The sequence below is a fragment of the Calidris pugnax genome, unplaced genomic scaffold, assembly GCF_001431845.1.
Source record: "Calidris pugnax isolate Ruff unplaced genomic scaffold, ASM143184v1 scaffold245, whole genome shotgun sequence".
NCBI lineage: Eukaryota > Metazoa > Chordata > Aves > Charadriiformes > Scolopacidae > Calidris > Calidris pugnax.
Genome location: NW_015090982.1, coordinates 799,659 through 815,772, shown reverse-complemented (window position 1 = coordinate 815,772; position 16,114 = coordinate 799,659). Strand labels below are relative to the sequence as shown.

At 50.1% G+C, this 16,114-nt stretch overlaps 2 protein-coding genes across 2 annotated transcripts in view; one reads left to right on the top strand and one right to left on the bottom strand.

Moving 5' to 3' along the window:
- The window catches only part of LOC106894798 (ubiquinol-cytochrome-c reductase complex assembly factor 2), a 4,249-nt gene extending 364 nt beyond the window's left edge, over positions 1-3,885 (top strand). The window contains exons 2-4 of the mRNA XM_014953718.1: positions 2,234-2,308; positions 2,622-2,691; positions 3,707-3,885. Coding sequence (XP_014809204.1) covers positions 2,234-2,308; positions 2,622-2,691; positions 3,707-3,801 — 240 coding nt within the window. The 3' untranslated portion in view covers positions 3,802-3,885. The remainder of the gene's footprint in view (positions 1-2,233; positions 2,309-2,621; positions 2,692-3,706) is intronic.
- A 1,019-nt stretch (positions 3,886-4,904) lies between these two features.
- The window catches only part of ITPR3 (inositol 1,4,5-trisphosphate receptor, type 3), a 66,091-nt gene continuing 54,881 nt past the window's right edge, over positions 4,905-16,114 (bottom strand). The window contains exons 62-78 of the mRNA XM_014953606.1: positions 15,697-15,911; positions 15,177-15,287; positions 14,783-14,878; positions 14,431-14,532; positions 14,112-14,198; positions 13,349-13,459; positions 12,675-12,867; positions 11,577-11,702; positions 10,908-11,080; positions 10,645-10,809; positions 9,958-10,150; positions 8,660-8,755; positions 8,063-8,187; positions 7,649-7,814; positions 6,781-6,941; positions 6,113-6,274; positions 4,905-5,762 (exon numbers count right to left, since the gene is read on the bottom strand). Coding sequence (XP_014809092.1) covers positions 5,694-5,762; positions 6,113-6,274; positions 6,781-6,941; positions 7,649-7,814; positions 8,063-8,187; positions 8,660-8,755; positions 9,958-10,150; positions 10,645-10,809; positions 10,908-11,080; positions 11,577-11,702; positions 12,675-12,867; positions 13,349-13,459; positions 14,112-14,198; positions 14,431-14,532; positions 14,783-14,878; positions 15,177-15,287; positions 15,697-15,911 — 2,351 coding nt within the window. The 3' untranslated portion in view covers positions 4,905-5,693. The remainder of the gene's footprint in view (positions 5,763-6,112; positions 6,275-6,780; positions 6,942-7,648; positions 7,815-8,062; positions 8,188-8,659; positions 8,756-9,957; positions 10,151-10,644; positions 10,810-10,907; positions 11,081-11,576; positions 11,703-12,674; positions 12,868-13,348; positions 13,460-14,111; positions 14,199-14,430; positions 14,533-14,782; positions 14,879-15,176; positions 15,288-15,696; positions 15,912-16,114) is intronic.

Sequence of the window (16,114 nt, the reverse complement as noted above, 5' to 3'; positions counted from 1 at the left end):
GTGGGTTCCGCACGCCCGGAGCGGCCCTGGGCAGCGGGGGCGGCAGCGTGAGGGGAGCGGAAGCTGAGGGGGGTGGTTGTGGACCCGGGGGGAGGCGGGTGAGGTCGGTGCCAGGCCCCGGGCCCGGCCGAAGGGGGTTCGGAGAGTGTCTGGAGGAGGAGACAAAATGGCGGCGCGCGGGGGGGGGGGGGGGGGGGGGGGGGGGGGGGGGGGGGGGCGAGGCGGAGCCTGGGCCGCGCAGGCGCCTCGTCCCTCCTGGTCGTTTAACGGTCGGTTTGAGGACGCTCTGGCCTTTTGGGTTTGGTGCTGACACGGTTGGGTTTTTTTCCGGAGTTTGGAGAAACCTGGGGCTACAAAAGGGGCCTCCCTCGGGTCTCCTCACGGCCACCCCCCCGGCCTCCCTCCGTTCTCCTCAGGGCTCAGGCCTTTAAAACACAGGCCCCACAGCCCTGCCGTGTTCCTCACACAGAACAAGCTGTGACGCACGCCAAATTCTTGCACCATTTACCCTGTGTGCTTTGGGGATCCCCCTTCCCGTGGTTATGGAAGTGGGGTACGAAACACTGTGAACTTATCAGCGCTGTGCTGGAATCCAGCTAATTAGTGTGTTTTGCTTAACGTGATGATAGGATGACGCTCCGGTGCAGTGTGGAGCACGTACTGCAATGCACTGTTAGGATATAGCAGTTATGAAACGATTCCAGCTGCAGTTGTCATTCTGTTGGAGTTTAGGCTTTCGTGCTGAAATAAATTAGAGAAGCTTGACTTGAGCTGCAGACCTTTACAGGCTTGGAGGTGGTGCTGTGGAATAGAAATGTGCCCTTTCTTAGCATAAAAACATTGTTCCAGATAAGCATTTTCTACTTCAAGGGGCCGTTATAGGCACCTAATTCTATATTGGTCACCAGAATAGTCTGCAGCAGACATTTCGGAAAGTGCTTATTGCTTTTTCATGTGCTCAGGACAGCTGAATTTGTTGCAGCAATTGGCTACAAGATCCCAAAGCTGCCACTCATCTTGAAAATCTAAATTGATGCCTGCAGCACTGATGTCAATTTGTATGTATAAGGGCTTCATACAGCAAAGGGAAATGTTCTGGCAGACAGCAGGAGGAATGTCTGAGAAAAGAACTAGAACCATAAAGGATACTTTATGAGGCTAATGCCTGTTTTATTCATGTGGAATAAGATTTGCTGATTTTACAGGGTGAGGGATACTATTTCTGCTACCCATTTAATAGCTATTTCTGCTGTCATTACTAAAACATTAGCAGGGTTGTTTGAAACGTGGCTGCGGGATGCGTTAAGCTGCAGATCACCTGCAGAGTGATGGTGCTTACTCCTGACAGTCTGTCCCTGGGCCCTCTCTCCTGCAGCAGCCGTTACCGCCTGAACAAGGAGAGCTTTTCCTCAGCTTTCCTAGTTTGCGCAGAGGAGGCTGAACCTGTGCCATCGTCCCAAGGACAGATGAGCCATGGCACTTTATCCTGACATGTTTCTGTTGGTGCTGTTCTTATTCAGGGATCCGTTTTACTCATTTATGTTTGATGTCGTGGAGCAGCGATGGAGAGCTCTGGTCGAGTTGGCCCCCATTGTAAAACAGCAAAACAAGCTGACGTGCCGTCCACAGCAAAATAGATGTCTCTGCCAGGCAGAGGCACCTGCCTGAGGCACCTCGCAGAGGTTTAGGTATTAGCAAAATCTTTCCAACTTACTTGACCAAAATAGAAATCCATTTACCCTTCACAAGCTGTTCAGTGTCTTTCATGCTGCTTTTCCCTAACCAATTATAAACTATTTTTAGCCTGCACCGGGATTTTCTAAATTCCGTCCTAGTACATGATCCTATTTGATGCTTTAGAATAAAACAAGCGGCAAAACTGGCCTCTGAGCAAAGTCTCAGAGATTTTACAGCAGCGGCCAATAAACGTGAGAAGAAAACTGTCCAGCAATGATCTCATTAACAGGGTATTCACAGTTGATCTGGCAAATCTTTTTGAGCAGAGTTGAAGGTCCGTTCTGGAAATCACATGCCTTGTTATTCTTGGAGGCCAAGCTGGTGAGAAATGGAGGGGAAAGAAAGTGATCTGCATTCTGGAGCTGCATATCAGGGGTCAGCAGCATCCTGCATTGCGCCGAGAAGTCGCCTAAGCTGCTCCTTGACTGTCCTTCTCAAAACCTTGAAATGAGGAGGTTTCAATTCAGATTTGTCTGATACTTTTATTCCTTTCCAGATCTCTGACCCTGAGACCTGTGACCGAATGTACGAGAGCTTGGTCAGAATCCACACCAACTACTACAAAAACAAGGTGAGCTTTGGCATTAGCCAGCATCCCTCTTGTAGGGGGTGAGTTCCCCCCTACGGCACTTGGCTGCCTTGTCCCAGCAGGGCTTTTGGGAATGTCTAATGGAAAAACAAGTGGTCGGTGGATGCAGCATTACCTTGGTCACTCTGGGGAAGCTGCAGACGTCTTGGTCTCTGTGACGTATACAACCAATGTAGATGATAGTTGAGAATTCTTAGAGTTTGACTGAAAATGAGCTCAGAGTCTCCTGTATGGTCACTACAAGTAACATCTTTTTCTCTCTCTCCTTCTCTCACCTACTTGCCCGTTTATGAAGTATCCACGCCTGAAGGACACAAGCTTCACTGGAGTGACAGTAGAAGATTGCAGGATGATACTTGCAACAGGTACTAACACTGTGCTCGGTTTCAGAACAAGACAGTGCAGGAGATAAAGTACATTCTCATCTTTGTGGTGCTCACTGCAACAGTTCTACTAAACACCAGGGACTAGAGGACAGAGTAGAACTGCTGGGCAAGTATATTAGGATGTTTAATGAGGAGTACTGGAATAATTTAGGAGATCTTAATGAGGCAGGGGTCGGTCTCTTCTCCCAAGTTATAGGCGATAGGACAGAGGAAATGGCCTCAAGTTGCGCCAGGGGAGGTTCAGATTGGATATTAGGAACAATTTTTACACTGAAAGGGTTATTAAGCCTTGGAATGGGCTGCCCAGGGAAGGGGTTGAGGCACCATCCCTGGAGATATTTAACAGACGGGTTGACATAGTGCTTGGTGACATGGTTTAGTGATGTTTTTTTATCAGACTTAGGTTGATGGTTGGACTAGATGATTTTAAAGGTCCCTTCCAACCTGGACAGTTCTATGATTCTGTGATCTTCAGTAATCTATCGGGGGGAAAGTCGATTGGAAGAGGAGAGGGTTTGCAAGGGCTCTCTGAGATCAGACAGTAGGAGATATGCAAAAGAAATGCATGTTTGCTACATCGTTCAAAAAATTCTCAGGTTCTGTTTTGCTGTGGTCAAATTCCCTTCAGTATTTCTACTTTGAGATAAAACAGGGTACCAAGATGCAGAAATACTCACAGCCAGAGCATTTATAAAGTGCCATGTAGGAAGCTAGTGCAGTTTTGTTCTGCTCCAGTTCCTGACTTTGATTGCAGCGCGTGGAAACTGAGTATTAGTTGTTAGTGATAAGGGACTCCCCGCACAACTGATTGGAAGGGAAAACAAACTTGCCTCAGGCCCTGAAATAGAGATTCATTAAGATGAAAAGTCAAAAAAAAAAAAAAAAAAAAAGAGAAAAATATATGTAAGGCAAAGCTTTTATAAGAGGGCTTTCATTCCCTTGCTTTTCTGCTTTTCTTCCTCTTTCCCCATCTCTCTCTCTTCTCCTTTTGCAGACATTCTGAAACAGATGGAAGACATGAAAAAAGGGACATGGAAGAAACTGCGAGAAAAGTTTTATGCCAAGAAACCCGAAGAGGACTCAAAGTGATAGGCTAACTCCCAGATTCTCCACTGTATATATTCCTAGAGTTCTGTATGTTGCCATGATGAATAAAACCATTTATTCCTCTTAGCAACAGCATTTTTGTTCAGCCCTAAGCCATACTCCCTTCATTTTTAGTGCCCTCTTTTATTTTTTGCGGAAATCTAGGACATAACTTAACACATCTGTGCTCAAACCGTATTGGAGCAATGTTGTGGAGAGGAAAGAACTTTGTGGTGTTAGACCAGATCCTTTGGGTTATGATGAAAAATGGAACAACCAGGAGATGTGCAGAGCAAGTGGGTGCAACTGTGTTAGCTTTAAATGTGCTTGTGAGGATAACAATAGTGGTGATGTGAAAACGTGGGGGTGTGATTGTGTTCCTGTGTAACTGTCTCTGGTAACAGGGAAGCTGAGGGAGGGATAACTTTGATTGTCACGCTTGTTTTCCTTTTGAGAAGGAGAGGACCCAGGGTGACTGTTTATGGTGGTGACAGTGGAGCAGTGTAAGAGTTTAATTGAGATTTCAATCTCTGCAGATTTCCCTCAGTGGGAAGAGATGGTTCCGTAAGGGCTGCTGCGTATCTGAGCGATAAAGATAGGTTTTAATGACATGTTGGTATATAGGGCCATAAACACATTTCAAATGTGATTAGTCCGTTGCTGGGGCCTATTTTTATTGCTTTTTAAATCTTTAATGCTTGCATCAGTGTCTATTCTGGGGAGGCAGAGGCACAGGACTGCAGCTGGGGTGGCCGCAGGAAGGCTGAGTGTCTGGAGCACAGCTCTGCCAGGGCCCTGCCTGGCTCCCGGCACCACCACCAGCTGCTGCTTTTCGTGTGTTCCAGCAGTGTTTTCCTGGCAAGTGCTGAAAGAATTTGAAACTTTCGCAGCAGGCTCTAATCCAAAGCTTCAGAAAACAAGGCTGGTGTTCAAGGTAATTTTCATGGCAGCATTCTTCAGCTTGTGACTGGAGCATCATACTGTATTTTAACATTTAACAGCTGGAGCTGAGAGCTTTGGGTTGTGGAGCACCCTGGGTCTTTGGCTTGTTCTTTATTTCTATTTATAACCACCCCATGACATACCCGAGTGCACAGGAAGGGCACTTCCTCTACCATGTTTAAGTTTTTATTGTAACATGATTTTGTATTTAATTTAGTTAAGGCAATTTACATTTTAGTTCTTAAGTAACAACAATAACAAACATACACACACAAAAAAAAAGTAAAACATTACACCAGAGATGAAACTAAAACACAGGACACCCCTTCACAGTGAACTCCTGTAAACCTCCAGACTCCTACTACTCCTGCCCGGGCAGCCTCGGGCCACAGAAGGCAAAAGACTAGTTCCCACCAGTACGAGCTGGGATGCTCACCCTCATCTGGTGAGTTCAATTAAATCCACCTCCTTGAGTTTAGCTCCTCTTTTCTGCACCTCAGCGATGGACAGAACTCTTTAAATGGAGAGGGGTGAGCAACGGGGCAGGTACAGCAGATACGGTGGCTGGTTTGCAAAGAGCCACATGGAATAAGTTAAATACTGCAGCCCTACAGCTACTTACACTACACCTCAACGTAGTGCATGGAGATACAGATACCACCCTCCACATTTGCAAAATAAAGAGTTATTGCAATGAGGAATAAAAGTCCTGTATAATTTATCTTCCTACAAGGGCGTTAGAGTAACGGTGTGGGTCCAGGAATCCCCTGGCCAGTCCCTGGGTCCGGAATTGCTTACAAGCTCTAGGGAAAATGGTGACTGTGAAGCTCTTCCGCATGGTCCGTCGTTCTCTGCGGGTGATGTCCACGCGTGGAACCCAGGAGTGAGCAGCCTCGTTAGCTGACACGTACGTGTAGTCCCTCGGTGGGTGAAGCTGATGCTTCTTCTCCATCTTAGTGGTTCATGGAGTTCTGGACATCCACAAACCCCATCCTTTGTCTGCGCTTCCGTTGCTCTGTCATCTAGAGTTCAAACGAGGACACAGTGAGGTGGGAAACCGGGTCACCTTTAAATTCACCACCGTGCCCCTCCCCTGTCTGACTGACCAGGCTGCTTTAAGCATCTGCCAGAAAACCCTGTGAGTTGGACTCTACCTGATGAGGAAGTAAAGTATCAAAAAGTACTTGTCCCAGGTGCCCAGACCCCCCCCAAAAACGAGCTGCAGGAGCCCTTTGCTTCATATCTGAAGTTGTACTGGCTTGGGCTGGTTCCACCTCCTGTTTCTTGGAGTGGGTGTCTATTTTGGTAAGGACAGCAGGTTTCTACAGTCAGGTGTTCCTCAAGTGTTCCTATTTTTAAAAGTGTTAAGTACCTGTTCCTTCAGCTCGTTCAGCTGGGAGGTGAGATGGGACACCAGCTTCATGGTGGTGTTGAGTTTGTCTTGAAGATTTCGGATCTCGTTCTGTTCCCCTTCCCCTTCGTTGCTGACCAGCGACATGGCTCGCATCCGGGGGAACCAGTCCAGGTTCTTATTCTGGAAAGGCGACCATGGAAAATGGGAGTTGGAGAGGGGACGAGGAGTGGGGAAGAGACCTGGTAGGATTTAATCCCTAAACCTGCCCATGCTTAGGGATTAAAGAAAGTTCCAAAATCTCATCTGTATCTCTGCAAATTTTAAACAAATAGTCCATTTCCAGCTTTTTTTTTTTTTCTTACAGCTTTCTGGGCTCAAGTTCAGAAGTTTCTCTTTTCTAAATTTCCCTTCCCTCCCTTCTTGCCTTGAAATCACCTTGAAGTCACACTCCCTCCTCTTGGTTCAATCCTTAAATCCGCAGCACGGAACATCAAATAGCGCGCTGCTGGCTGAGGTTGCCCAGTGGAAACAACCCGCTAAGAACGAACTGAGGCACCACGTTACTAAATATTTTCCAAAAGCTCCTTCTCCAAACTGTTTCTCATTGTCAAGCCCTTTATTCTCAAATATTTCCCCAGGGCCGGGAGGTTGCAATAGTGGAAGAGTTGCCCCGGGAGGACACGTACCTTTATCATCTGTGCCACGTAGCTCTCCGGCCCCGTGTAGTCCGTCTTGTTCTTCACCCGCACCAGCACTATGAAGTACAGGTAGTTCCACATGTTGTGCTCATATTTAATGTGCTCCTCGAAGGACACCGTCTTGTTGTCAAACTTGTCCCTCTCGAGTCCTGGGAAAGGTGATGGAGGAGAAGGTGGAGGGAGGAGACGGGGACGTGGGGAGAGAGAAGGGAAGAGGCGAGTGAGCAAACACGTGTGAAAGGAAGTGCAGATAATTGCATCCTCTCCCAGGTGCAACTTTCAAGAAGTGCTTTTAATAATTAGTTGGCATTTAGCACACGACAAGCATCCCAGATGGGGAAAATAACCCAGTTGTGTGTTCAGGAGGTTCTATTTAAAGTACCACGAGCTGTGCTTCCTGCTTATGCATCTCAGAGCATAAAATGCACCCAGTGGATCTTTTAAGAAAAAAGCAGCAAGATTTACTGGGTTTTTCCTTCTGTTTTTTGGATGCCTTCTGATGACTGAAAGCATTCCAGAACATTTTCTGTATTTTATTTCCTTAGTAATATAGTGCTTTTTTTTTTTCCACTGGCTGAGTGATGCCCTCAGGAGTGATGGATGCACAAGAGCTCCAGGATGTGGCGTTGGGTTTAACACCTCATTAACAGAAGGGGAACAATACAGATAATCTCCCCTCTCAGTTCAGGTCCTTGTTTAAGCCTCCTCACACAGCAGTGACCCATCAGTGAAACAGTTTTTTTTTGCTGTGAACCCAATGAAAACCAGAAACCAGCTGAAACTCCTTTCCTTCCCTCAACCTTAAGAGAGGAAGAGCTTTGGGGCAATTCCTCCACAGCCAGGTCCCAGCACTCACCACAGATGAAGCAGGTCGTCTTCAGTATCTCTTCCTTCTTTTGCTTCTCGCTCCTCAGATCAGCGAAGGTGTCAATGATGACCCCGAAGATGAGGTTAAGAACGATAATAATGACAATAAAGAAGAAGAGGAGGTCGTAGACAACCCGAGCAGGAAACAAGGACTCCTGTAACGGATGAAAGGGATAAATGTGTGTGTCTCCTCCAGCCACACTAACGGTGCCCGTGGCTGAGGGTCCCAGGTGAGGAGGAATAAAGGGTGTGATGGGGGAAGAGAGGAGAAAAGCACTGGAGGAAAGTGTGGGGGATAGAGCTGGAAGGATCATGGTTTCCAGGGAGGGGGGGCAGCTGCGCAGCGGTAAATGCAGCAGGACTTGGCAGAAGAAAGGGGTCCCACGTTGCTGCCCAAACTCACGTCCTTCGATGGCTTCCGCAGAATGTCCCCCACACCCCCTCCGTTCCTCAGGCCGTGGTTCAAGACGGTGACGATGCACATGAGCAGCGTGTCGCAGGCACGTTCCCATGGGTCAGCCTCTGTTTCTAGGGGGAAATAAAAGCAAAAACCCAGAGCATAGATGGGGCAGAGACACCAGACCGTTACCAAGAACCCAGAGCTGTGGGGATGACTCCTGCTGCAGTAGCAAATCCCCTGGGAGCAGATGCTCATTGTCTATCTCCAACCAAGCAGTAGCAAATCCCCTGGGAGCAGATGCTCGTTGTGTATCTGTCTCCAACCAGCAGCTCCTCCAGCTCGACTCTGGCTGTGGAGGTGTTTGGCTGAGTGCTCCTGAAGCTCCCGCTTTCTTTATGACTAAATTGAATCTACTTCAACTTTTTTTTTTTAGGCCATGGTCAGCGTAAAATTTGCAGGTCTCTTGCCTATTGTGTGCCAGAAAGTGGGTTGTTTGTTTCCAGCTTTGAGAGGTGAGGATTTATCTGAGCTCGCTGAGAAACCAGGCAACCAACCTACCCTGCTGCTAACAAAGTCCACCTTTCTAATGAGCTCACTTACCTTCCAGGGCAGTGGGCGCAGCAGAGCAGCTAATTTTGTCACTGCTGCACGACTCCATGAAGGTCTCTACGTTCCTCTGCATCCCCAAGGGGTCATCTGCAAGTAAAAGAGACCGCAGCCGTGTCAGAGCATCAGTTTGCCTGAGTAAAGCTCTTTGTGCTTTTCAACTGCCTCTTCTTGTGGCTTTCAAGCTTCTTGAAAAAAAAAAAAAAAAAAAAAAAATTCTTTTGCTATTACTAAAAGGAAGCATTCAAAACCCAAAAGCACCCTGAATGCTAAAAAAAAAAAAAAAAAAAAAAAGTTGCTTTGCTCTCCTAGCCTTTTCTAGGCTTTGAATCTTTTGCTCAAGTTTAAGACCTCCAAAATTCATGTAAAACTTCATAGAACCATAGAACTGCCCAGGTTGGAAGGGACCTTTTAGATCATCGAGTTCAACCATCAACCCAAGACAGACAAAACCCATCACTAAACCATACCTTTGAGCACTGTCTACTCATCTTTTAAATACCACCGGGATTGGTGAAGGTTGGAAGGGACCTTTTAGATCATCGAGTTCAACCATCAACCCAAGACAGACAAAACCCATCACTAAACCATACCTTTGAGCACTGTCTACTCATCTTTTAAATACCACCAGGATTGGTGACTCAACCACTTCCCTGGGCAGCCTGTTCCAATGCTTAATAACCCTTTCAGTGTAAAAATTTTTCTTAATATTCAGTCTAAAATTTTTACATTCTAAAATCTAAAACTTTTACTTCATTTGTAGCTGTCCACCCCCTTCTCCGCCACTTCCAGCCCCAAAACCCTGCTCTCGTGCTTCATTTGTAGCTGTCCACCCCCTTCTCTGCCATCACTCCCAGCCCCAAAACCCTGCTCTCAAGCAGCATGAGGACCTTAAGTCGGCACAGGGAGTTTTCTTCTCTGCTAATCCCCAAACCAGGAGTTTGTGTCAGGGGTATAAAACCCATGATGCACACGCAGACACGTGTGTGCTTTTGCAGTGGGGAGGGAGCAGGATCTCATGCAATGGTCCAGAAGGGGACCCACACTCTAGCCCAAAAAACGCAACCAATGAGGGCAACAGCATGAGGACCTTAAGTCGGCACAGGGAGTTTTCTTCTCTGCTAATCCCCAAACCAGGAGTTTGTGTCAGGGGTATAAAACCCATGATGCACACGCAGACACGTGTGTGCTTTTGCAGTGGGGAGGGAGCAGGATCTCATGCAATGGTCCAGAAGGGGACCCACACTCTAGCCCCAAAAAAACGCAACGAACGAGGGCAGGGGCTGACCAACCTTTGGCTTTGCTGTCCGGCAGCCGGTCCACCTCCAGGATGAAGTCATCCTTCAGGAACAGGAAGCCCACGATGGAGAAGAGGTAGACGAGGATGAGGGCTAGGAGGGCTGTCAGCAGGATGGAGCGTCCGTTCCGCGTCACGCTTTTGATGACATTAAACAAGGTCTCCTCACGGTAGATCAAGTCAAAGAGCTGAAAGGACCCAAGAGCAGAGAAATGCCATGGGGTGCTTTTCTTGACAATGCCTGGCCTACCTATACCCCCTTTTATCCTGAGATCTTGGATCACTCAGCAGACCTTGACTAACTTTCACATAAAGCATTTAAGTTTTCCGGCTTACTGTAGGGAAGCAGAGAAGAATGAAGTGACTTATGCACAGCAGGAGAGCCAGGAATAGGACACATGCACCCTGCCTCTGCCCTCGCCAGCTCACGTTGTCTCCCAGCTGACCCAGATAAAGTACACAGTAGAGATTAAATAGAAAGAGATAGCAAAAAAAACAGGAGACAGACAGTAATAGATACTGTCGGAAGGTAGAAAGATCAGCCTACGCAAAGATTAGAGCACAGCGAATTGTTCTCTCTGCTGGTATCAATCAGCCCCTGGAAGGTGTCACAAGAACCTTCCAGCATCTAACAGGGCTGACAGGCCACCTCTGTGCCCCAAAACATCTGCATTTACTGTACCAGGATGCTGTAGAAGAGTTCGTGCACAAAGAGTCCCAGGACGCTCGTCAGGATGTAGCCAACATGGTAAAGAAACTCCACATCCATGATCATGGCCTTGTAGCCTCGGATGAAGGTGCCACGGTTGCCCACGAAGCTCACCACAAACACGATCTTGTTGGTCAGCTGAGGAGCAACCAGAAATGGGAGGCAGAGGGTTTTGCTGCACTTTCTGAAAGCAGAACGGCCTCCTGTGCTATTTTTCCAGCACACAGAGAACTTACATTGAGAGCTCCCAGAATATTCAGAGTGAGTCCAATCCCCAAGTAATAGATGGATCGCAAGATCAGCGCCACCAGCAGCGGTCTGACACCGTAGCGCTTCGTGAACAAGGCCATGATGGAGAAGCAGATGAGAATCCAGAAGAGCAGGGAGATCAGGGGGGAATCCAGCACTCCTGGGAAGAGAAGAACCCACAGCAATTAAACGGCGTGAGATTAAACGTGTGCTGCCAATCCAGCACTGGGCTGCTGCCCAGAAAAACTAATGTGCTGATTATCAGAGGGAAGAAAGACAGAAATTATGCTGAACTGCAAAGACTAGTATTGACTAAGATGGCTCTTACTGATACGCTTTTCTAACACCTTTTATCCAAGATCTCAAAACCACTGTAAGTGACGGAGGCTTTGCCTGACAGCAGGTCCCTACGCTGTCACTGCTGTCCCCCATTTACAGGCAGGGAAAGCACAGCCCAGGGAGAGGAGACTTTTCCCTAAGAAGGAGGCACAGGGAGGGCTGGCAACTGAAATCTTGACTCAATCCCTTCCTTCGACCAGCAGACAGGATTTGGGGCTTTAGGAGTCAAAAGGAGACTGATGGTGGGGAGAATACAGGTAAGGTGAGGGTCCCTTTTTCCTTTGGTCTTGAGGAGCAGCAGATGCTGGGCCACTTACCCATGGAAGTGGCTTCAACGTAGGGGTAGAAGAAAGCAATGATTATGTTGATGAAGACAGCCAGGTTGAAGGAAATGCTTCCCCAGAGAGTCATTCTGCGGGAGAACCAGTACATCAGCGGCATGCCTGGAGGGAGAGGAGGCAGACACACAAATCTCAGCCAAACTTGTGCCAACCGGGGAAGGCTTTGTTCTCCCAGACACCCAAAGGGTTCAGCCCAGTACAGCCAGTGAGCTCGGAGGGACTCTTGCCTCCCACCTTCCTTCAAAACACTAATAAAAGCTCCCTCCTCATCTGCTGAAATAGCAGCACAAAGTTCCAAATGTCACTGCTCACAGTTCTTGGCTTCTCAACCCTTTGACCTGCTCTGGCACCTTGGAATCAGATTGGCTCCGTCCTCCTCCTCCCCATCTCCCACCTCCTACAGCCCCGCATCCTTCAAAACAACAGTATCTTTGTGTTTTCAGCGCTGGTTCTGGTCCCAGAGGAGACCCAGCCAGCAATTTCCCATCCATACTGGAAACTTGTTTCCTGCCGAATTCCTAAGATAGTTTTGACTGGATCTGCAAGTGTTTTCAGAGCTGCTACACTGCCCCTTAGCTGCATCGCAGCATTTATAGTGTGACTCTCTATTCAGCTCCTTGTTATTTTAAGCCAGGATTTCCTTCCTGATGCAGCCCTGAGAGCACCTAAGCAGGTCAGCAGGGCCCAGAGAAACAAGTTTTCTTTCCCATATGTAGCTGCTAGATCCTGGCTTAGGAGAAGGCAACTGAAAGCAAATGAAGAGAGGGCTTTCCAGGGGAAAACACCTGCAGGTGTAACCCCAGGGAACGTGCCACAAGATGCGTTTCAGCCCATGGAGGAACTGCACTAAGAGGCACGGAGGAAATACATCCCTGGGATCTTGAGTAACCTCCACTCCCTGCAAACTGCCGAGTGTGCTCTGCTCCACAGAGCAAGGGGCATAAGATGCTCAGAGATGTGATCTCCAGGCTGCTGCCAGGAACCCTTTCAAAGCAGGGCTGCCCCCCATGGGGAATGGGGGGCTACTGGAAGTGCCAGGGGGGAGCCCGAAGGGAAGGTCTGGCTTGCTCTTACTGCGCAGTTTCTTCTGCCATTCCATCTCGTTGTGGAGGAAGGACGACTGGTCGAAGAAATCACTGACTTTGCTGCCCTGCTCGTCCTGCTCCGTGGTGGTGAAGAGCCTGTACTTGGTCTCCTTGGTGAGGAACTCGCAGATGCCAGGCACCGGGAAGATTATCTGCTCCATGCTCCGGTCCAGGCGCACAATCTGCAGGAAGCAGGGCCAAGGGGAAGGGGCCGTCAGATCCCACCCTTGCCAGCCTTTGGTTTCCTCTTTCCTAGACCCAACTGTGCCTTCCCCTCCTCCCTCCCACCCCACCAGGATCCAAACACCACCGGTCACTCGTCTATAACGCTACAAAAGGACCCAGCAGAGGCAGCCCTGGCTGTGCTGCAGGAAAGCTGTGAGTGCATGAACCCTTGGAAGGGATGAGGCTGCTGAAAGGGCTGCCTCCCTGCTGCTGCGGGGAGGGAAAGGATGGGTCTGGGGGGCAGCTCGTTCCCCCTGATCCCCACGGGCTCTGCAAACACCCCCAGCTCTCTGCAGAGCAAAAGGCCCCTCTGCTTCTTGCCGGCGCAAGGATGGGACGGCTCCTGATGCAAAAGAACCGGGCACGAGGCAACCGGAGCACACGAGGGATTCACCGGCCACGTGTCCACTGGAAACCCAACAGCCAAACAGGTCTTGCCTCAATTTGGGATGTGTGTTTTTCGTAATAGGCCAGCGGGTCCTCCTCTTCTTCCTGGACTGGGGCCGTTGACTTCAGCATCTGCGTGAGCTGCTTGTTGTTGAGGCTGAGCTGGGAGAGGGGACGAGAGCGGCCTCAGCCAGGTCTAACTCTGCACTGACAACAGCCTCAAAATCTACTGAAGCTGATGAGGTTTCAGGGAAAAGCAAATGAATTCAAGCTTCCTAAAGGGGTTTGAGCCCTCCCCGAGGTGACAGACATTCAATTCCCTGCAATAATTACATCCAAATGCTGCTAATCCACAAATTACAAATCAATGCCCATAAAACCCCAGGGAAATCACATTACTGCTGAGTCTTGTTTGGGATCTCAGGTACGTGGGCAAGAAATGACAGCAAAGGACTCAGCCCTTCCTTTGCTGAAGGGAAGGGGAGAATGTCCTCCCTCCCTCAGGGCCACCAGCCTGTCCCTGCGGTGAGCTGGACGTCACCCTACAGCTGAGCCTTCCTTGGGGAGCCCCACAAATACAGCTCCCCACAGCTTGGTTAGAGAAGGTGCACGTGCCTTTGGGCTGGTAGTTTGGGCTACAAAGGCACTATAAGCCTTTCTTTCTTTAGTCCCCCTGGGGAATACCAAAACTCATCAAATTTTAAACAACAAACCCCAGGGTGGCTCAGAAAGGGTGGGAGACTCTTTGGAGTCTCCAGGCAGGGTCAGGGTGGCTTGAAGGGGCTCTGCCTCCATTCCTGAGGTCCCTCCATACCATGGATGAGATGCCCTCCTCCTCCTCCTCCTGGATTCGCTTCACCGGCTTCAGGAGCTGCTGCAGAGACTTGTTGTGTCGGGAGAGCTGGAAGAGGGACAGCGATGGCCGGGTGAGCCCAGGTGAGAAGCCACCAGTGCCCAGGGGAGGGGACATGGGGTGCCCAGGGGAACGGGGCAGCACACCCCGGGGGGTGGCTTTTCACAGGAGCTGGGAGACCAGCCTGGCTGGAGAAAATGTAAATAAATACAGAGAAAACATGCCCAGCCCAGCATGGGGAGCCCAGCCTGGCAGGGACCCTGCTGTCACAGCTCAGTACCTGCAGCGCCAGGATATAGATGTTGTGGCCAACTTCCCGGGGGGAAACCTCAGCGTTTTCACACTCCTCCTCCTGCAGATAGGCCTTCTTAATCACATCCACCTGGAAGGCAGCAGAGGGACAGTGAGCTTCACCCCATCTCCTTGTTTCCTTTTCCTCCTCTGGCCACAAATGGCTCTGGGAGGACCATTGGGCAAGGATGCCTGCGCAGAGGTGGTGACCAGCGGTGTGGAAGATGAGGTGGTTATTGGATTGCAAACCAGAAACTGCATCAGGACCCACAGGCAGAAGAGCAATGGTCCAGGGGAGAAGCTGAGGGGCTCAGTGGGGGTGTCTCACTGTCAGCCCTTACCAGTTCCTGTGGGCGGAGGCTGATGAGGATCCGCTCGGCGTTTTCACTGTCGTGTCTGCTCTCCATGAGGGCCAAGAGGAGCTTGGAGGCATTGTCCTGGCGAGGAGAAGCCCTTGCTGAGGGGAGCTGTGCCCTGCCTCTGCCTGGGCCTTCAGAGTGGGCAGAACTTCCCCTTTACCACCGTCAGCTGTAACTCCCTCGTGCTGGAGGCATCTGAGCCTCACACAGTGGAGATGCACCAGCCCCATCCCACCAAGCCCAGGTGCTCCCACACTCGAGGACCTGACACATGCACAGTCCCCACTACAGCATCCACCTCACCCCACAGCACACCCCATGGACATGCCATAAGCCCACACACGTGCCCCCCATCCCAGCCCTAGGCTCTGCCCACCTTCAGCTGCAGGACCAGGTCCATCCGGTACTTGCAGAGGGGGCTGATGTCGTTGAGGATGAGGGCTGTGATGATGTCGATCCCATTGGACTCGTGGGTCACGATGCAGCTCTGGGGGGGAGCAATGCAATGTATCATCCCATGGATGCTTGCCAGTCCTCCTGGCTTCACCCTCCATCCAACACAGCCCAGGTCCCTGCCTACAGCACTGACCCTGCCTGATTACCCCAGGAGCCCCAACCTCCCTGAAAAGGCCACCATTTGCACCACTTTATTCTTTAACCCCGTTTATGTCCCCACATTATCTGGCCAAGCAGCAGCTTGTAACGCATGCAGCGCCTTGGCATCCTCTGCTTCCCACGTTCTGCTCCTGTTCATAACCTGAACCGCAAAGCTGACCCTGTCTCTGCTGCTTCCCCACACATTTCCCCCCAAATCCTCCCTTGGGGGTCCCTGCCCAGTGGTGAAACCCCCCCAGCCCCACTGGGAATGACCTGGACCTGCAGGGATCCCCACAGACCTGGTTCTCGTGGCAGGGCCCTTGGCAGTACTCGGTGAGGGTCTCCAGGGTCTGGGTGATGAGGGCCACGTTGTACTCGTTGATGTAGAGCCCCAGCAGCCCCAGCCCCCCCGTGGTGCTGCCGCACATGATGTCAAGGAACTGCAGCGTCTCACACACCAGGTTGTAGTTGGTTTTGTTGTTCTGGCACCGGAGGAAGTTCTGTGGAGCAAAGGCTGCAGTTACGGGGCTGAGCAGCGTCACTCTGACGGGGGGTCAGGCCTGATCCCCCTCCCCACACCCCCCCAGCTGCAGTTCGATGGAGAATGGGGCTGTAATGCAGGGACCTCCAAGAGGAACACTCAGTCCCATGGACACAGTCGTGCTGTGAACTTCCACAACACTAAGCAAAGTTGGGGAAACTGAGGCACGGAGCGGC